Source organism: Pleurodeles waltl, chromosome 3_1 (genome assembly GCF_031143425.1).
Source record: "Pleurodeles waltl isolate 20211129_DDA chromosome 3_1, aPleWal1.hap1.20221129, whole genome shotgun sequence".
Classification (NCBI taxonomy): Eukaryota; Metazoa; Chordata; class Amphibia; order Caudata; family Salamandridae; genus Pleurodeles; species Pleurodeles waltl.
This window is the reverse complement of record NC_090440.1, coordinates 1,959,847,154-1,959,869,551: the sequence shown is the minus strand read 5'-3', so window position 1 is coordinate 1,959,869,551 and position 22,398 is coordinate 1,959,847,154. Positions and strand designations below refer to the sequence as shown.

General features: G+C 42.9%; 1 protein-coding gene across 1 annotated transcript in view; it reads right to left on the bottom strand.

Moving 5' to 3' along the window:
- Nucleotides 1-22,398, bottom strand: part of PIGL (phosphatidylinositol glycan anchor biosynthesis class L) — a 421,207-nt gene that overhangs the window by 73,754 nt on the left and 325,055 nt on the right. Inside the window, exon 4 of the mRNA XM_069226325.1 lies at nt 5,173-5,240. Coding sequence (XP_069082426.1) covers nt 5,173-5,240 — 68 coding nt within the window. The remainder of the gene's footprint in view (nt 1-5,172; nt 5,241-22,398) is intronic.

The window sequence follows — 22,398 nt, the reverse complement described above, 5'->3', positions numbered from 1 at the left end:
GAATGTTAATGGCATGTACCGATTGTCAGCTATTGCTAGTGATAAATTAATTGCCTCGTTTAAATCCTGAATCCAACAAAATGTAACGATAACAGAGCTCAAAGAAAAACACATATCCTTCCTGCTGGCACACAGCTGTAAACAACACTCTACTTACTTTCAATATTGTGACTGGAAAGACGTTTTCATGTCCCAAAAGTGATCACCCTTACAGCTGTGTAAACGTCTTGGCAGTCAACAACAATGATCCTCTTTCTTGGAGCAGCCCATGTGCTCCGGCCAACCTATTGCACAGGTCCATGAGGCTGAAACACTATGCAGGCTTACAACTGCAGAACCAACCACAGGGAGAAACAGCAGGTGCCAGCGGTTACCCTATACTCCTGCAGTTGGTCAGCAGTATGGACTCCGCTAAGCTGCTCATTACTGCAAATTACCAATAGCAAGGCAGCAAGACTCACATTGGTGAAAAGTGTTGGTGGGTGTTAGAAGCTGGAGACAGGTGTGTTCCACCAGTGCAAAGAGTAAGGATGCTTGGTGCAAATCAGATCAAAAGTCGCTTACGAGGCTCAATCAGCACTTGACACCAACACCTGTGCTAAGAAAGTACAGTAAAGCACCCACTCCTACTCGGGCCAGGCTGCAAGAAAAAGGAAACATATCCACCTTACTCCAGTACAGTCTGAAACAGAAGGTACACAGCAGTACCTCACCGGGGGGTAAGGCATTCTAAAGGTGACAAAGGCGACAGACTAGGAAAATATAGAAGGGTAAGGGAAAAGAAGAAATTTGCAACAGCGAGTTTGCTGGGCAAGACATCCACTACTTTTTGGGGTTAAGTCCCACAACCCCTAAATGAGGACCTTAGTGCCTTCGTAAAAAAATTATCGTCTGAGCACTCTTCCGACCCCAATATGCTTGTGGGAAGATTACAACAGGCAGACGCCACTGTGCTAACCAAAACAGCAGCAAGAGACCGAGCAAACAGCAGACATAACATTATCCACCACTACATAACGTAACCTAACTTCATATTCAGCCTCGGTAGAGCCAGAATCCAGGGGGACTTATCTATTTTTAGTCTCTGCAGGGTGCGCCTCACAGTGACAGGAGGCTGTGCAAAGCAGGTGGCCAAACGGTCTCGTCTCTCAGAAAGAATCCCCATGTAGATCGAGTCACTCAGACTGCTGCGAATGTCGTCATCGGTGATTCTTGGCTTCGGTTCCTTCTCAGACACACACACTCCCTAAAGTACTTCTGCAACCAACCAATTTTCACAGAAAAACAACTGTGTGCCCCTCCACCACTGAAGCCTCCTGGCCAAGTGGGCCAAAGGCTTTTCTTTGCTGAGTTTCCATAAAGGGATACAGGTTTGTGTGCTGTACATTGGTTGATATCAACAAAGCAGACCGGGGAACTCGGATGGGTGGATTTTCTCGTTGCTTAAGCGTTAGTCATAACCAGAGTACACTTCTGACATTTGAGAAACCTGAGCCAAAATGTACTCAGCTGCAAATAAACGAGCGAAATAGTTTTAGTACTTTAGGACAGCGGTTCTTAAACTGTGGTCCGTGGACCCCTGGCTGTCCACCATCCCTACTCAGGGGGTCGGCAGCGCTTTAGAAAATTAAATATGATTAGCAGGTCGATAAAGTACATATACGTTATTCAAAAGATGTAAAGCAAAACTGAACATTTTAAAACAGTAAAAATTACGGAATTTGAAATTGGATGCTGAAAATTAAGTAGGTATCAGTATCTTGATTCGCGGGAGCAGCGCCTAGTAGAGTAAACTGAATCTAAAATGGACGACTGGGTGGCCGGAAGTGAAGCAGCACTAGGAATGGGCCGACAGGAACAGAGCATGCATTACGAGCTCAGAAGACAGAGTGATATGCTAGAGCATAGCACATTGCTTCTTCTTTCAGAAGGAAAACTAAACTTAAGAAAAGCTCCAACCTTCTCTGTAAAAGCGTGATTTTTTAATTTTTTTCCTCTGTGAACTTAATACAATATTTCAGAATTTGTATATTTGTCTAATGCTTATTGGTTTCTAAATGTCTGTGTATTATTTTGCAGTTTGAATCATAGACATTTCTTAGGCTCGGGATCTTCCAACAGTGATACACTAGGTGGGGCCACAAAAGTCAAAAGAACTGCTCCTTAGAGCATTTAACTGAGTTGCTTGAAATAAAACAGTTACTGCCCACCAGCTGTTACAAAATATTACCATAAACATGGCCTTGTAAACATTGCTGTGACAAACATTCACACTGTTTTTGGGTATCTTATTCTGGGGGTCAAGCAATTCGAAGATGGCAGCCACATAAGTGTATGCACATACAGTGGCCATCATGCAATGGTTTTTCTTTTGCTTAAAAAATCATACTAAGATAGCCACCATGAGTGCATGTGTATGCTTGGCAGCCATCAGCAGGAAAAACACTCGCAATAGGTGTCATAAGTAACGTGTATAAACATTTTCAATGTTTGGTGCAATATGTGGATGAAGGAGGCCTGGGGTATTGAAGTGGGGGGAAGCTCGCCAACTTGGTGTCCAGCAATGCCTCTATTCGGCAGCTCTTTTTTTCACAAGACTGTCTGGACTGGTCTCTTGATCAATGGAACACACCACCAGTTGAAAAGCTGTCACAGGAAGCTTAAGCTGTGCATTCACGGATCAACAGCTCTGTCCATAAGCACAGAGCTGCTCAGGTGCCTTTTGCAGGCCGTCACAGTAGAGACCCCGATGCGTAGCACACTTCAGGTCCAAAACTAGGGTATTGCGCCTTCCACTTAATAGCCTGCAAGGTGCCGATGCATCTACCCTCACAATGTATGACATCAAAAGACAGTCTCTGGCTCCTGCAAATTTACCATGCAGCCATGTGTACATGAAGTTCAGCTCTGCTTGCAGATTGTGCAAGAGTAGACAGCACCAGTTATAGCATAAGATGGGTAAGGCGACCAGCTTCAGATCCAGTTAGCATCTTTGATGCTCACTCAGAGACTGCCGGCATGCCATGACCAAAACTGCACTCTCTACTGGCTCCAGGCATGTGGCAGGAGGGGGAAGACCAGGCCAGGCAAACTCAGTTCTCGGCTGCAGTAGGGTGGAGACTAAGAAATGCATGCTGCCAACTGACTGGCACGAGTGATCAGTGACCCTGCAGTAAAGCAAGGAAATTCCAAGAATGCATTAATCTAAGCAGCAATGTGTGATACTTAGCAGGGATTCAGCTTTGTTCAATGTAGGTTTTCTCTGATGCAGTGAAAACCATTCCATTTCTATCTCCATATACTGATGTCTGTCGCCTAGCAACAATAGCATGCTCTATCTTGTTTGTATCAAATAAATCAACTCGACCACTCGAAACCAGCCTCAGCTGTTACACCTTGCTCCAGAAGTCACATAAACATGACCAAGGAGCAATATAGACTTTTCCCTACCTAGGACACGACTTAAAAGTAAAAGCAGAGCCATGTTTGTTGGTTCAGGCTTTCAACTCTGACCACCAAAGGACTGGACTCAGTGGTGGGTCCTCCATAAGGGTGGAGGACTGTTTTCCCCCCCCCACCACTCCTGTTGCGAGCACAGACGATAATGTGAAAAAAAACTGGTACAACTTTTTATTACCATTTTATTTTTTAGTGTTGGCAGCTTGAGCCGAGTGTGAGGGCAGGTAGGGGCCATTGCTGTTCACCAGCAGCAGGGAGGCGTAATGGTGGGCACTACAAATCTGCACGTTGGTTTGGCTGGCTGTCTTGCGATGGCCAACCCAACAAGCACACTTTAAACCTCTCCATCCTGACAGCTGGTTGAAAAGACACAGGCCTCCAGTGTATCAAGGAACGCTGAGCCAGCCCGCTCCAACCACTGGCGCTTCTCTCATGCTGGTTATTATTACAAACAGCACGAGAGCAGCATCCCCACACTTGGAGCTGCCATGAACTAGAAAAGAAATCAGAGGATGAGCAGACAGTGGCTAAGTAAACATTTGAGCTATTTCCATCATGTTGTGTTTCTTTTTTTCGGTCTTGCTTACTTCTCTTGTATAGCGCATACTTTAAAGTGAGTCAGCTTAGTGTTTTAACAACTTTTTGACACACTGACAGACACTGTGAGAAACTCACACTGCTTTCAGCCTTACCTCTAGAGCTCTCACTATTAATTAGCCATGATTGACAGCTTTGGTGTTCAACCTAAAGGCATTGCTGGTTTCTCACAGTGTCTGTCACTGGGTCAAAATACTCTCTTCGCTCATCCCAACACTTTCAAATGTCATCAGCCTCCACTAACTGGACCATATGAGCAGCTGCTTGTACATCACGGAGACCTTTCATATCTTTGCTCAGCAGATGCACTGCAAGGACCTGAACCTTTCCTGATGGTTGCTCACTCTATGGTAGGAGATAAGTTTGCATACCTGGATCACCTTGCTGCTGAGATCATCTGTGGAAGAGATTATATTACTGAAGTTAGGAGCTGCCCCTAACAATGGGATGATCCGCCCAAAATGGAGGTGACCGAAGATCCGTGTTGACTCCAGACAATTACACAATTCTGGATCCAGAACACCACAGATAATTGACTGGGTTGTGGACCAGCAGAGATGTACTCCTGTCATCATTTATGAACCAGCACAAACCTGCCCCACCTCACATCTTGATGTCCCTAAGCCCAAGATGGATCTCGTGGATTTAAACAGTTACACTGCTAGCGTGGGTCTGGTTCCATAAGGTGGATCATGTCCAGTTTCTAAAACTGTTAGAACCAAAATCTAACCCATACAACTCTACAGACATTGACATTTCAACTCACATTTGTTTCCTGGAGAAAGGTAAAGTAGAAACAAAGATGCTTCAGGGCATCAGTGTAGGTGGCACAGAGGCTCCATCAGCTTACTAGTAATTACACAGTCGCACAAAGTCTAGTGCCAAGAAGGGTAAAGCCAATATCATTCTCTATGACAGCACTGTCACATAGTGTAAAGTCAGAAGAAAATCCAGTGACCACAGAGAGCACTAATGTGTTAACTAGGCCTGCTTTAAGGACTTACTACTCAATTTATCGAGAGACAGCATTCCTTTTATGAGTTAATAAGGTGCCCCTTATGAAGTGACCTCACTTGAATAAAGCAATTAAAGTCTAGATAATGAAAGGTACAGTACCGTACAGCGTTGAAAAGAGAAATATGGTTGATGTGTCCACTCACGCCTCCTTCATCGAAGGTTAGCACCTTTGGGAGATGAAGACATACATTAAACAATGTGTATAGTTAGAAAAATATTACAAATCTGGCTTAACGGTCCAACAGAATATCAAGTTTCATATATGCAGTCACAAAGTGGGAAAGAAGCACCCATTACTTCTCGATAAGTACCTTGCTGGTATCTAGATCTTCACTCAGTGGAACCAAGTCGATTTACACTGCAAAATACTAGGATAGTGGGGCACAAGCAGGAAGGGGACTAGACAAATGGACACTGCAGAACCTCCCGCACTCGCTGCACCACTGCAATCACATTTACAAAAGACAGAGAATCCAAGCTCTCACTGCAGCACGATTACGAAAATAATGAACTAACAAGCACCTTCCCTAGAAAGAATTAATAAAAACATGCTAGAAAATAGAAGATATTTGGTGGTGGTGATTTGTTTTATTTGCCTAGTGCTATGAGGCGTCATGACATGTGGCAACACACAAGAACTAAAGGAACCATATTCGAAACAAATGTTTCTACTACATCTTGGCATCGAGTTAAATAAATAACAATTCATGCATCTTTTTCATCAATACCCGTGAAACACATGTTGGTATGAGTGCCCTTATTATCAATTTGTCTGGGAACTTGTAACATGCATGACACATGTTTGAAACCCAGACGGGGCATCGAGGCTAAGACTATCGAAATACAATATCGTAGAAAAATATCAAAGACTAAAACATTGAAAGGTAAATACATACAGAGGAAGTCCAGATTTACTATTCCTAACTCCACATCTACGTACTTTTAATATGTATGTGTATATATATATATATAGATATATATATACACACACACACAAACATATAAAACCAAAGTGTATACATTTTAAACATACAAAACCATAGAAATTCAGCAGTTATAGTTATTTCAAGTAACTATAACTCGTGCCCTAAGGTTACTATAACTCGCGCCCCCACCATGCAGTTTTCTTCTCAATAACTTCACAGCAAATGTTACATTGATATCAATGGTTATCAACGCCTCACCCCCCATTTCCAGGGACTACCACCTCCCTGGGACAACACTAAAAAAAACACATAGGAGTGACGCACAGCTTCCCCCGGGTCCCGGGAACCATCACCTCCCCACGGCTACTTCATAAAATATTTATAAATGGGAGGAGCGCAAGGTCTCCCTGGTCACGGGGATCATCACCTCCTTGGGGCTACTTAATGGACCATCACCTCCCTGGAGCCAAATACTTTTACTGAAAAGGGGCAGGGGCCATGTGGTCCAACTACCTTGGCTGATTTCAGCCCCGGGGACCCCATACCCGGGGTCCAGTCATATATTGCCGGGTTCCCAGGGCTCTGAGTATACACCTATGGGGACCGCCTGAGGGCCCCCTAGGTCCCAGCTGGCTCCTGTCTCCTGCGGGAGCTAGCACTGCTCATGCAAGCAGGGAACTGCTTTAAATAGCAGCTCCCTACTTGCGGGAGCAATGCTTTCATCTCTCTCCCTGCGTGCATATTTGATGCAGGGAAAGAGATGAAAACTCCGCTATTAGCAGTAACTATAACTAGTGCCCTAAGGTAACTATAACTCGCGCCCCAACCATGCACAGTTATCTGATCAATAATTTTACTGCAGATGGTACAGTGACATTACAAATGATGTTATCAAAGATGTCATGAGTGCTGTAATATGTGGGGTAATTAGAGGTGCATGGCGACGGCCGAGTTATAGTTACTTTAGATAACTCTTAAAGGTGAATGTCTATTGTTTGGTCATTTTAACCACTTCGCTGCCAGGCCTTTTCCCCCTCAAGTGCCAGGCCTTTTTTTGGCTCTTTTGGGCAGTTCATGCTTAGGCCCTCAAAACTTTTTGTCCACATAAGCTACCCACGCCAAATTTGCGTCCTTTTTTCCAACATCCTAGAGATTCTAGAGGTACCCTGAGTTTGCGAGTTCACCTGGAGGAGACCAAGAAATTAGCCAAAATACAGCTAACATTTTTTTTTTTTTAAATGGAAACAAAGGGCTGCAGAAGAAACTTGTGTTTTTTTCTCTGAAAATGGCACCCACAAAGGGTTTGCGGTGCTAAAATCACCATCCTCCCAGCTTTCAGGAACAGGCAGACTTGAATCAGAAAACCACATTTTTCAACACAATTTTGGCATTTTACTGGGACATACCCCATTATTACATTTTTTTGTGCTTTTGGCCCCCTTCCCAGTTAGCAACAGAAATGGATGTGAAACCAATGCTGGATCCCGGAAAGCTAAACATTTCTGAAAAGTAGACAAAATTCTGAAATCAGCAAGGGGTCATTTGTGTAGATCCTACAAGGTTTTCCTACAGAAAATAACAGCTGAAATAAAAAAATATTGAAATTGAGGTGAAAAAAACAGCAGTTTTTCTCCACGTTTTACTCTGTAACTTTTTTCTGCTATGTCAGATTTTCAAAAGCAATATACCATCACGTCTTCTGGACCCTTCTGGTTGCAGGGATATATAGGGCTAGTAGGTTCATCAAGAACCCTAGGTACCCAGAGCCAATAAATGTGCTGCACCTTGCAATGGGTTTTCATTGTATACAGGGTATACAGCAATTCATTTGGTGAAATATAAAGAGTGAAAAATAGGTATCAAGGAAACCTTTGTATTTCCAAAATGGGCACAAGATAAGGTGTTGAGAAGCAGTATTTTTTTGCACATCTCTGAATACTAGCATGTGAATTACAGGACATTTCTCAAATAGACATCTTTTTTACACGCTGTCTTACATTTGGAAGGAAAAAATGTAGAGAAAAAAAGGTAGAGAAAGATAAGGGGCAATAACACTTGTTCTGCTATTCTGTGTTCCCCCAAGTCTCCTGATAAAAATGGTACCTCACTTGTGTGGGTAGGCCTAGTGCCCGCGACAGGAAACGCAACATGGACACATCACATTTTTACATTGAAATCTGACGTGTTTTTTTGCAAAGTGCCTAGAAGTGGATTTTGGCCTGTAGCTCAGCCGGCACCTAGGGAAACCTTTCAAACCTGTGCATTTATTTTAAACTAGATACCTAGGGAAATCGAAGATGGGGTGCCTTGTGGTGCGCTCAGATTACCCAGAATCCTTTGCAAGCCTCAAAATTTGGCAAAGAAAACACTTTTTCCTCACATTTCGGTGACAGAGAGTTCTGGAATCTGAGAGGAGCCAGAAATTCCTTCCACACAGCATTCCCCCAAGTCTCCTGATAAAAATGGTACCTCACTTGTGGGGGTAGGCCTAGTGTCCGCAACAGGAAATGCCCCAAAACACAACGTGGACACATCAAAATGATCAAATACAAAACTACCTGTTTTTGCGGAGGAGGGCACCTGCGTTTTTGGTCCTGGCTCAGCAGCCATCTAGGGAAACCTACCAGACCCAAACATTTCTGAAAAGTAGACACGCAAGGGAGTCCAGGGAGGTGTGACTTGCGTGGGTCCCCCAGTGTTTCCTTACCCAGAATCCTCAGCAAACCTCAAATCTAGCTAAAGAAATCACGTTTTTCCCACATTTCTGTGTGGGATCACTGCACCAGCACAAATTTCCCACCACCCAATGTTCCACTCAGTCTCCTGATAAAAATGATACCTCACTTGTATAGGTGGGCCAAGTGCCTGTGACAGGGAAGAGCCAAAAACCTGTCGAAATTGAGGGGGAACCAAAGCGTGCCCAAAAGGGCAAATTGAAAAAAAAAACATTTTTAGGCTGACAAATGGGGCCGAATTTTCACCGGTATAGATGCAACAATGCTGGGTGGTAAGAATTTTGTGGATTCCTGCAGATTCCGGAAGGTTCATCACAAAAATGTGGGGAAAATGTGTGATTTCAAGCAAAGTTGAAGGTTTGCAGGGCATGGTGGGTAAGAAAATGGTGTGGGTGCATGTGAAGCACACCACCCTGGACTCACCCAGATGTTTAGTTTTCAGATGTGTCTAGGTCTTGTAGATTTTTCTACATGGCAGCGTCCAAAAGCCCAAAAGGTGCAGCCCTCACCATTCCAAGTGGGAAAATTTTGAGAGTAAGCCAAGCTCTCATAGCCCAAATGTAAAACCAATACCCCAAATAATCAAATGTCCTCTTGCTTACCATGGGATAAGAAGTTTTAATGTGCAGGGGGGAGCTGTAAGACTGTTACCCCCTTCAGTTGGGGTGGGAGCATAACCATGCCTATACTGGCTGGTAGCTACCACCCCACAATTTTTTTTTATTCCCTGGTATATTGTAGGCTTTCACCCCCCCCCACTCCCCCAGGGGAGAGACACTTGCCTAAGGGCTGGCTCACTTCCCTTGCGTGAAACTGAAAAAAAAAAAATCCCTGGTGTCTAGAGGTTTCTCTCTCTCCCGCCCCAGCCCGTGATCAGAAGAAAATGCTTTTGCATTTCTCTTCTGAACCTCACTGGAAGCTGTCATCAGACGTCACAGGGGCAGGGGTGGACGGGAAATGATTCCCCTTCCATCCCCGACAGGGGGTGTGGTCCGGGTGCAGGACGAGCTGGTCTCGTCCCTAGCACACGGGAACTGTGGCCGAGGACGAGACCAGATCGTCCCAGGCACCCTGGGGGTTAAAATGTAAGCCTAACTATAACGTCTCTGTAACCTTTTGTTTTTCAGTGAATTTCTATGTTTTTTTAAAATTGTATTCCCTAACTATAACGGCCCTGTAACCATTGATTTTTTTGAGTGAATTTCTATGTTTATTTTCCATGTAAAGTACTCTGTTTAATTGACAAATACATTTTTCTTTTCTATTTGTACAGAAATATCTCATTCTAATTATATCATCATACAAAGCCTAAAAAACGCCCCATCTTGCTCTCTCTTTTTCTCTCTCTTTCAGTCTTTCTCCCACTCACACATGCATCCAGCCCCTAACACACCCACTCACAGCCCCAGTCAGACCCTCACGCACACACTCGCATCCCCAGCCAGACCCTCACGCACCCACTCAGACATGCTCAGACACTCACAGACCCACTCAGACTCTCACACACCCACTCACAGACCCACTGGCATTCTCATGCAGCCACTCACTATGGCCAACCGCCGCGCACGGCCTTTGTTTGGATTAACGTATATTAATTAAAATTACTATACGTTAAAAAAACCACAGAAATTCACTGTAAAAACCTAAGGTTACAGGGTTATTACAGTTAGAAAATAGAATTTAAAGAAAACCCACAGAAATTCACTTAAAAAACCAAAGGTTTCAGGGACGTTATAGCTAGGCTCACATTTTAAACGTACCAAACCATAGGAATTCACCAGTTTTAGAGTTATCTCAAGTACCAATAGCTTGCGCTCTCGCCATGCAGTTTTTTCATCAAAAATGTTACTGCAAATATTACAGTGATATTATCAATGATGTTATCAAAGATGTCAAGAGTGTCGTAATCTGTGGGGTGATTAACTGTGCATGGTGAGGGTGCAAGTTATAGTTACCTTAGGGCACGATTTATAGTTACTTGAGATAACACTAACTATAACTGGTGAATTTCTATGGTTTGATGCGTTTAAAATGTTAGCCTAACTATAACATCCCTTGGTTTTTTTAAGTGAATATATGTCCAGTTGAAGGCGTTTGCCGAAACGCGTAGAGATTTGGCCAGGACAGCGTGATGGTGAATTTATTCTAATTCGACTACTATTGATTGATTTTTTCATAATAAATTGCTGACGGTGGATTTACATTTGAGAGATTCTTCTTCTTTTTTGGATACTTGTCTCCCAACAGTCATGATCCCTGGGACATTGTGCAGCCGTCCGGTGATCTTTTTCTTTCACTGGGTTAAGTTTACGCTCTGCTGCATCTATAGAACTTGGAAAACTTGCATTGGTCATGGCATTGTGGTGTACAGTCACGTGACATCATATTTCTAATATAGTCACTATGACACTATTACTCGTGCCCTTCGTGTGCAACACCAAACTATAAGTTAGTATTTTACATATTTTTCCATTAAGGCAACTTTAACCATTTTTTTAACTTTAAGAACACATCATAGAGTATTATAGTATGTTAAGATTGGCGAAATTTCATGCAGCAACCAGTTTTTTTATTATTATTTTTTAACAAGGACGGGAAAGGAAAAGAAGGGAACGGGAAGGAGAAATAAACAGGTGCTGTGACGTACTACACCATACTGTGTCTTACAATTAGTAAGAGGACTGAAGAAGAGAATAGTGTGATCACAGAACAAATGAGTCCGAATGGTGCCAGATCTGAATTCTGGTCGCAGTGCACAGTTCCAAAATTATGAAAATGTGAAAGTCTGGATTTGGGCTGATGACCTCTAGTGGGCGACATCTGAAACCTAGAGATCGTCTTCGGAGGAGGATATGTAGCACATGACTAAGCATCTCTGAGGTTTGGACATTATCAATACAATGCCTCTAATTTGTTGTTCTCGTTTATAGGTGACAAGGGACGCCATGTAGTTTCGAATTTGTGAACTCTATCCTGTAGCGACGTTGTCAGTTTCTCCACAGCATATCCAGTCCTTATATTTCCCCACCACGTGCTGAGGGGCGGAGTTTGGCTTGTTTCCACATCTGGGCTATACACAGACATACAGCCAGCACCAAATGGGAGAAAAATGTGCCTAGTACAGTAGGTGTGGGGTATGTTCTTTTGGTCCCGCGTGCCTCTAGCAAGATTAGAAGGAGATCCTGGGGTAGGTTTATGTTATTTATGGTACGCATAGCGAAGTGGGACTCTTGCCAAAAGGACTGGATATGAGGGCACGACCACCAGGTGGGCAGGAGGGCGGTGTGAGTTCCGCAGCTCTTCCAACACAGCTCAGTATTGCTGAACACCTTGGGAAGACGTGTTGGGGTGAGATACCAATGTGTAAGTATTTTATAGGAGTTCTCTTAAAGGCGTAGTCATAGGGAGGACTTCATGGCCCTCCCCCGGATGGCAGCCCGGGTGTCTCGTGAGATGTCAGCTCCGAGGTCCCCCTCCCATTGTATCTCGTAGGTGTATTCTCTGTGAGGAGTGAGAGCCAAGATATGTCGGTAAAGCCAAGCAATTCATTTCCATCATCGATTGCGTAGGTATAGAGACTCTATAGGTGATTGTGCTTTCTTTCCACACTTCAACAGTAGGTTTTTGATAATTAGCCCGGTTGAACGTTTTTATCTTAGGAACAATACGAATCTTATCCAGCGATTTAGTTAGGAACGGCTGATCCACCCTATCAAAGGCCTTCTCCGAGTCAAGGGAGCGAGGGACGAGTGGGTGGTTCTGCCGCTTGGCTACTTCCATTACTGCTACGGCCAGTCTGGTGTTGTCATTTGCCTGCCTATTTTGGAAGAATCCCGATCAGTGATGAGGCGCAGCCATATTCCATGCAGCCTTGTGACCAGGATGGAGGAGTATAGCTTTACATCGCAATTGAGAAGGGCTATCGGCTCGTATGATGACTTCACATAGAGTGTGGCTTCAGTATATGAGTCCCACCTTATATGGAACCTAAGGAAAACTACTGATAACGCGTCCAGCCCTTATAAATTACCTGTACCTGGACACGTTGGAGGTCGGTGAATCTTTTAACCGAGTCGGGCTCTCCTCATCCTAAATAGTCGAGTCATTCAGATCAATAATCAATAACTATTGTAATCGGTAATCAATACTCAATTTATAGATCAATATAGCACATCAGAAATCAATAACAGTTGGTATTTCGGCGCACCATGACCTTTCAGTCATGAATAACCACACCAGTTTATTAAAAGTTAGTGAATTTATTTCCCTATATTAACAAAGCTAGCACGATATATATATATGTCTCAAAACCAATTGATATATGTATATGAACATTACTAGCTGTCCATAACGGCGGAAGAAACGCAATCTACGTAAAATCTGAATAATGATACACTCTGTTATCGCAATGCAAATCACCAATATGACTAACTGTATTTGACTAATTGCATACATTGGTCAGCATAACAAGATTTCAAATTAGCATGATACATCGAATGAGTACCTCGACTAACCTCTAATTAGCATCGGCATGTGGGGCTTCATGCAAAACTAATTTAGTCAACACAAATTTGGAAAACTTCTAGCTAGGACCCTATCAAAATAGCAGTTGGTACCTAAAAGGAAAAACTCAATGCATAATACATTTATCCTTTCATATTTACCAAATACAATCAGCATTCAAGACAAGTCTTCGTCCTTCAGGTACCGGTTGATCAGCATGGGGCAAATTTCAAAGGGGCAAAGTTAAGGGCAAACTTCCTTGCTGCGGCAAGGAGAATAGGGCAAAGTTACTGCATGGGCAAGACGGGGGCAAATCAAAGTTAAAGTCTCTAGGGTGAGAATTCTTAAAGTCTCTGTCTCTCAGATAGAGAAAAGGGCATCAGGGTGTCGTCCAAAATGGAGTCTGGCATCAGACTTCAAACTGGCATCGAGGAAAATGGTTGACTTCTCTTTGTCCGGTGGGTTTAAGTAAGAAACATTCCAAATTCTGCAGGGTCTTCAATTGGAGGGTTCATAGGTTGGCTTCAAATTGTCCAATCAAAAATTGTCTTTTACTAGCGCTCATTTATGCATACACTGTCCTTGGAGCCTTGGAACACAAATTGTAACATGGTTTGCCAATTATTTTACTATCTGTACCTTCATTGTCTGCACCTGCAGAGACTGACCTTGTTTCAAAGGGGATGAAACCGGCCTAGCACGAAACCTTGGAGATAAGTGTACCAGCCAGCTCTACTGGAAAAATACAACTTCAAGCAAGAATATATGTTTCATTAGTTCAAGGAAAAACCACGCAGTTAAAATTTGAAACCAGGCAACTAGGCCAAAGCCTGTACAAAATGTAAGCTAAGCAAAACAGTTTTTAAACAAGAAATCATGGCATACATTTGCGATTATGACGGATTACTATAAAGCTCGTTTACAATGATGGCGAACTACCCCGAGGGCACAATTTCCCTCGTACATTATTTTCTTTACTAAAATCACACTACATTACATGTTTTGATTATACGATATGTATGAATATATGTCGGACCTTCTTTTTCTGCGTCATCAATCCCTCCTCTGATGACTAATTATGTCATCACATCAAATCTACCCACAAATTTGATCCCATTAAAATTCTGTATAGTAATTTGGCACTTCAGTCAATTCCCTTTTTCTTTTAGTCCCTTTTGACTTTTCTCGATATATTTCCACCATTTTGTTCTCTATTTTCTCTTCTCTTTTTCTTTTGTTCCTTGCTTTTAACATTTTGAAAGCTTTCCATGTTCCCCAAGAACCAAATAGACAAATTAATATTATTAATATTCCCTTTACTATTTTTAGTAACAATCCGTTCCAAATGTTGCTGAGCCAATTTCCCACAGAAGCAAATCCTTTTCCAACTTTCTCCCAAACTCCGGGTTCTTTCAATTCCTTTAAATCTACACTTTCTTTAATAAATTTGTAAGCATTGTTCTAATTTTTCCACTGCTGTCTGGTATATATGTACAACAGTGACGTGTACCAAGCATTTTGCAAACGCCGCCATCCTTTGCTAAAAGAATGTCTAAGGCAAGCCGATTTTGAAGAGTCATAGCTCTTTCTGCAGCAAGTTCAGCATCCATCAGGATTATAGCTCCTGAAAACTTTGTCAACATGTTATCCACAATAGTAGACAACTTTCGTATTTTGATTGAATTCAATATGACTCCTACTGAAGGAATCAATGCTCCAAATATATCTCCTACCACACCAGAAGCTGTCTCCCTTTTCTGAACACGATGTGATTCAGACAGCCTTGGAAATTTCTTTAAGTCGTCTAGTTGGTAAACCTTTGGGAACACTATTCCCAAATAACACCTCCCATACCATCCTTTAGGAAGACGATAATAGGCGTTGAGTCCACAAATATAATATACTCCAGGAATAACCGGGTCTTGTCCATTCAGCATGAACGTCCACTTAGATTGAAATGCATACGTATGTTTGCATTCACTCGTTCCCACAAAAACTGTGTCATAATATGATTGAAATCTATGTATACAAAATCTTCCTACGTGCAATGTATCTAAAGCCCTTGTGTCTTTATTGCAGCAAAAGCATAATTATCTACAGATGTTCTTTCGTGTAATTCCCTCTCTAATTTCTCCTTCATTTCATTCTTCCTATCATCAGTGCGGTCTAAAAATTCTATTTCTACTGGTGAAAGCAAGCATGTAAGGTTCTCTCAATGTGCGTGAGCTGTGTGAAAAGGTGACATCGGTTCGAAGAATTCTCTCATTAATTTGGCATAATAATCTCTAGCTATCTTACTTAGGTGCCCTATTATGGGGACATATGCAAAAGTAACATCGTAATTAGTGTAGAAATAATGAATGTCCTTTTGACCATAAAATCTGGAAGCTATTATACTACATGTAATTCCATACGTAAGAGGCATGCTGTGATACGTTACCCCTTCCACTACTGAGGTAGGTATTTGTGTACACACATAACAATCTTTCGCATCCATGGTCTCAACATACTCACTCAGTAAGCGATAGAAAACGTTAGATGAAAGTTCCTTCTTATCATGCAAGTGTCTCTCGTCTTGCTCGAGTCTCTTCAGAGCTGTTAGTTCAGTAACGATAATAGGTTTAGAAGTAGAAGCATCATTCGTCTCACTCTCATTTTTACCATGTGTTCCAAGAACTATTGCTACAATGATTAGTACGCATGCGGTTATTAAGCCTATACACATGTATTTACAACACTTCATCTTACGCCCCTGTGTAGTGAAGCTAGTCATGATCTGTATAGAATCAGAAAGTTGAAGACACTTTATCAAAGTGGATTTGCAGATATTTACAAAGCTGAACGAGTTCAATGTTCACACAGTTTTCTTTAGCAGCTTAGTCTCTTATCGGTTAGCAGCGTTGTCTCAAAATCGGTTTCAAAGTCAATCAAGTTAGCAATGTCTTAGCCGGTTGAAAAGTCAATCAGGTGATCAATGTCTTCAATCAACAGAGTCCATAAAGTTTTTATTTCCAAAATGAAGTTCTGCCTCTTCGTTCTCAAGACTAAGGGATACGAATTCGTCTGACCAATCGTTATTGGCTACGTATGCCCACTCCGGACCGGAATACCTTCTGCTCGGTATCCTTTTTCTTTTCAATTTTGCATCTCTCTTTGATTCTTTCTCACTGGTACTTTCCTCTTTGGCCAAGTCCTTTTCTTCACTTGGTGTTGGTACTACAACAGACACTTCCTTTCTTTTCTCTTTCACTCTTGGCCCTTCACTGTCATTCAACGTTTCTCTAGTTCTTAATTTTACTGGTGATATGCTTGGTCTCCTTTTTGCACTGGGTCCACTTGATGGACCTGCAATCTCTTCTGAAGGAGTTTGAGCAGTTTCGTTCTGTTCTGCCTTGTCCCCTCCTTCTGGGGAGTCAATCAGGTTTTCCTTTTCTTTTTCTGTATCGTCTGCTTCTGGGAAAGCCCTCCTCTGATCAGACTCTCCTGCTTCTTCACCTGTTTCGAGCCCTTTGTCACCGTTACTTTCTTCAGGCTCTTTGTCACTTTCAGCTGCTTCAGGCTCTTTGTTACCTTCAGCTGCTTCGTCGCTGTCTGAGGCTCCTCCTTGGTCTTCCCCAAGTGAATCAGTTGTTTCGTCCTCAGAGAATATTTCTCCCTCCTCTATTTCTGCCTGTTCGCTTCTAGTTCTGTTTCGCTCTGCCTCAGCGTTTGGTACTTTGTTATCAGGTACTGGTAACTTCAGCGCTTCAACTTCCTCGTCTGTGGGACACAATACCCTCTTTGTGTGACTGGCGTGAATCCAGTTGGGAACTCCCGCACACTTCACAGCGGTGGTAGTCGTCAAAATCACTTGAAAAGGTCCTTTCCAACGGGGTTCCAAACACGACTTCCTCACGTGCTTCTTTATCACGACCCAGTCACCTGCTTTCAGGGCGTGTCCTGGACCTTGGATCGGTGGCAAGGTGGTTGCCTCCACCTGGTGAGAGAAAGAGCGAACCACATCAGCTAGACCTTTGCAGTAGTCTAACACCATATCATCTGTAATATTCAAAAGCGCATTTGCACGAACTGCTGGAAGTCTCATAGCTCTGCCCATGAGAATCTCGTGTGGGGACAGTCCAGTCTTTCTGTCAGGGGTGTTTCTCATTGACATTAGTACCAAAGGCAATGCGTCAGGCCAATTCAAGTTTGTTGATGCGCATATTTTCGCCATTCTTGATTTCAATGTGCCATTCATTTGCTCCACTAAACCTGATGCTTCAGGGCGGTAGCTACAATGCAGCTTTTGCTCAATGTTCAGTGCTGCACAAAGCAATTTTATTACTTCATTATTGAAGTGACTTCCCCTATCTGATTCTAAAGAGATCGGGAATCCAAAATGTGGTATTAACTCTCTCAAGAGTAGTTTTGCAACTGTGAGACTGTCATTTCTGCGTGTAGGGTATGCTTCAATCCAGTGACTAAAAATGCACACAACCACCAACACATACTTCAAGCCTCCATGCACAGGCATCTCAATGAAGTCCATTTGCATCCCGCTGAATGGACCCCCTGCTCTTCCAATGTGGCTCAAATTTACTACGGTTCCGTTCATCTGTTGGCAAATGACGCAACGGTGGCAAACTGATTCAGCAACTTGACGGAATTTGGGGTTAAACCAATCAGTTTTAAACAACCTAATCATGGCATCCCTCCCAAGATGAGCTTGTCCATGGTAAAATCTGGCTATCTGTGTCAAAAGGCTGTTTGGAAGAACGAATTTCCCTTCACTTGAAACCCATAATTCATCTAGTCTCTTTACACATTGTGATTTGGTCCACGAGAGTTTCTCATCCTCACTGACATCATTCTGTAAGGATTTAAATTCGTCCATTGTATCTACCACCTTTAGAGCAAATATTTCGCTTGGTTCGAGTTCTGGTTCACTTATCAAATTCCATTCATCCCTAAGCAATATACAGTTCAATGCGCAAAACCTTGCGACTTGATCTGCATATCCATTTCCCAGAGAAACATAGTCTTGTCCCTTCGAGTGTGCACTGCATTTTACCACTGATACTTCTCCTGGTAGTTGGATGGCATGTAACAATTCTTTTATTCTTTCACCATTTTTCACTGGTGATCCTGAAGAGGTCATGAAGCCTCTCTGTGACCACAATTGTCCGAAATCATGCACTATTCCAAATCCGTACTGGCTGTCAGTGTAAATGGTAACTTTCATCAATGCAGACAGTTGGCAAGCTCTAGTAAGGGCTACCAATTCTGCTACTTGTGCAGAGTAAACTCCTTGAAGCCAAGATGCTTCCAAAACACCTGTTACTGTGCATACAGCGTACCCTGCTTTCAATACACCCAGTGCATCTCTTAAACATGAACCATCAACAAAAATAATTTGATCATTTTCTTCCAATCGGGTATCTTTGATATCAGGTCTTGGTTTGGTGCAAAATTCAGTCACCTGAAGACAGTCGTGCTCGATGTCTTCAGCGTTCTCAATTTCAGCATTTTCACTGGGAAACAAGGTTGCTGGATTCAACGTAGTGCACCTTTTCAGCTGCACATTAGGTGATCCCAGAATTATTGTTTCGTACCTTGTAAGTCTAGCACCAGTCATGTGCTGTGTTCGGGAACGTGTCAAAAGTATCTCGACTGAGTGAGGGACCATGACTGTTAAAGGGTGTCCCATCACTATTCCTTCACTCCGAGTGAGGCTGATACCAACTGCGGCTACGGCGCGCAAACACCCTGGCAGTGCTGCTGCGACCGGATCCAAAGTAGCTGAAAAATATGCTACTGGTCTGTTTACGCCACCATGGGCTTGGGTCAAGACAGACAAGGAACATGCATCACATTCATGACAAAACAATGTGAAAGGCTTTGTGTAGTCAGGCATACCTAAAGCTTGAGCCCTGCACATGCATTCTTTCAATTCAATAAAAGCATCCATCTCTTCCCCTTTCAGTTCAATTTCATCCAATGCATCCTTCTGGGTCAGTTTTAGTAAAGGTTTTGCTAATGTTGAGAAGTTGGGAATCCATTGGCGACAGTAGCTCACCATTCTCAAGAACTTCCTCACCTCCCTCCTCGTCTTTGGGGAACTCATTTGGAGTACACTCGTTATCCTTTCCTTTATTATTCTCCGTGACCCTTTCTCTATTTGGTGACCCAAATATTTCACTTTCTTCTGACAGAACTGTAATTTTGAAGGAGACACCTTGTGTCCATTCCTTCCCAAATGGTTCAATTAGGCAATGGTGTCGGCTGTGCAGTCACTTTCTGTCTTGGATGCAATCAGTAAGTCGTCAATGTACTGTACTAGGGTTGACTCGAATGGCAATTCTAACGCTTCCAAATCTTTCTTTAGAATCTGATTAAAATTGACGGTGACTCCGAAAACCCTTGAGGAATTCCACACCAACTGTAAACTCTGTCTAAGAATTTGAAACAAAAGAGAAATTGGCTGTCCTCATGAAGAGGCACCGAAAAGAACGCTTGTGACAAGTCGATGACTGAGAACCACTCAGCATCACAAGGGACTTGAAACATTATCACAGCTGGATTCGGTACTACAGGGCAACATTTTATTATTATGTCATTTATTTTCCTCAAGTCCTGCACAATTCGGACCTTCCCACTTGGCTTTATTAGTCCCAGGATTGGCGAATTACATGGACTGCTTAACACTTCTTTCAGTACTCCCTGTTTTACAAACTCATCAATGAGTTGGGCGACTTTCATGAGGGTGTCTTGTGCCATATGGTACTGTGGGGTCTGGGGAAAGGTTACATTGGGCTTCACAGTCACTTTCACTGGTTCCACTCCTTTCACCAATCCCACCTCTTTTCCTGTCATATCCCACACTTCTTTTCCCACTGTTTCCTGTAACTCAGCAGGAATATCTGCTTCAGTGATCATTGGGTAAAGGGTAATCAGGGGATACTCTTCATCGACAGTCCCCATCTCATCCCCTTCTACACTGTCCTCTTCTTCCCCATCACTGCTCGTCTGAATTCTAATTCCATTGTTCGAACACATAATCGAACATCCCAATTTGCACAATAGGTCTCTCCCTAACAGTGATATCGGGCTTGAGTCACATACCACAAAATTATGTGTCCCTTGATAGTTACCAATTCTGACTTGTACTGGATCTGTGATTGGGTTCGTCAGGTACCTGTTTGCTACTCCCACTACTTGAACTGTTCTCCCTGAAAGTGGCAAATTTGGCACTTCACTGCTCCTAACAGTGGAACGTGTAGCTCCTGTGTCAACCAAGAATGAAACGCGATGACCCATAACTCTTCCCTCCACATACGGACCCTTTTGATCAAATTCCAAAGATGCTGCAAGCACACAATTTCCCTCCTCATCTGAACTTCCACTCTCCCATACATCGTTTATTCCATTCTCGCTGTGTAGTGGGAATTGGTGTACTGTGTCATTTTGACTCATTCCCTGACCCGTGACCTGTTGAGGAAGCATTGCTTGCTGCTGATTCATTGGTGCTAAGGGTATTTGCATTTGCTGATTAGGTACCATAGGAAACTGCTGTTGCATTGGCTGCAATTGTGTCATTTGCACACGAGGCATTTGCACCTGTTGCGGTTGCATGGGTTGTAAACCCTGCATCTGGTTTATATTGTTTTGAAAATTTGGGTTCGGACCTCTCAATTTTTGTCCTCTCATAGTCTGGAATGCATTGACATCATTGTTTTGCTGACCTATACCTTCCTGCACCATCATTGGGCACTCCCGTTTCCAATGCCCGACGATTCCACACGTGTGACATGGCATCACCTTCTTCATTGCCTGTATACCATTTGGAATCATAACGGTATTCAAATCAGGACCATTATTCACAAAACCTCCTCGGCCTCTGCCTCTGAAACATAGCATTTCCCTGTTACTGCTGCTGCGGCATCTGTTGTTGAAAACCTTGCAAACCTTGTAAGCCTGTCTGAGCTGCTCTGAGCTGCATCACCATCACCTTTTCTTTCAATCTTTTCTGTTTGGTCTCAATCTCATCACTGCAGTATTTCGCATAATTCAACACTTCATCGATCGACTTTGACTGCCAACAAATCAAATGCGATTTAATCATCTGGCTAATTTCGGGTCTCAGCCCTTCCACAAACCTGAACACAAAATGGAGCATGTCCTTTGGCTCAATCGTTTCCGTGCCACTGTAATTTTAAAACGCTTTCAACAACCTCTCATAATACGCGTGTATAGATTCTTTAACCTCTTGGGCGGTCCTGTCAATCCTTTGCCAATCCACATTTTTCGACGCAACCTTGGTTTTCAAGTGCTCGATCACCTTGTGGTACAAACTCATTACCGTAGGTGATGGCGCACCTGTGTCCCTATCTCTCTCTGGTTCACTCGTCGGCCAACCTACAGCCCTTTTACAATCTTCCCACAAATCTGCCGGAACCACAATTTCAAATAAAGTATTCAGGTCTTCTCAGAGACACTTCGCGAGTTTCACAAATCTATCCGTTTGTTGATACCACTCAATCGGCTTCTCTCTTAATTTGGGAAAGTCATCCGTAAAGGATTGAATATCGCACCTGTGCCATGGTACATGTACAAGTTTTCCCCCTGCTGTCTCTCTCATTGGTAACATGGTTATCAGATCGTCATTCTGTTGTTTTTTCTCATTCCGCTCTGGAGTATTTTCTTTCTTTTTGTCCTTTTTCTTAACCCATCTACTTTCCCACTTGTCTAAACATCTCCAGACCTGTGCACTCTGCAGTATCTCCTTAAGGTGTGTTTTCATCCCTGCGGATCTCATGTGTTCAAAATCTTTTGTCTCAAAGTCTAACCTGTAAATTCTGCTCAGGTGTTTAGTCTTACCTATATCGATCTCGTTTCTGTCTGCGATTTCTTGTAACTTCTTATGTATGTTGCTCACTTCTCTTGTAATCCTAGGGCACATGTATCTTAGTTCTTCCTCTGTGTATGATTCTAATCTGTTCAAACCCATTGTTCCCTCTACCAGTTCATCTGCCTCCATGCCCAACCTTATTTTATTCAGGTATTCTTCTCCCTTCCCGCTAGATGTACTCTGTGGGGAGTTCAGGCTGTTGAACCATTGTGTTAACTGTTGCGCGTTCAGTCCCATCAGTGTAGCAGTTACATCAACTGCCACTGACGGTTTC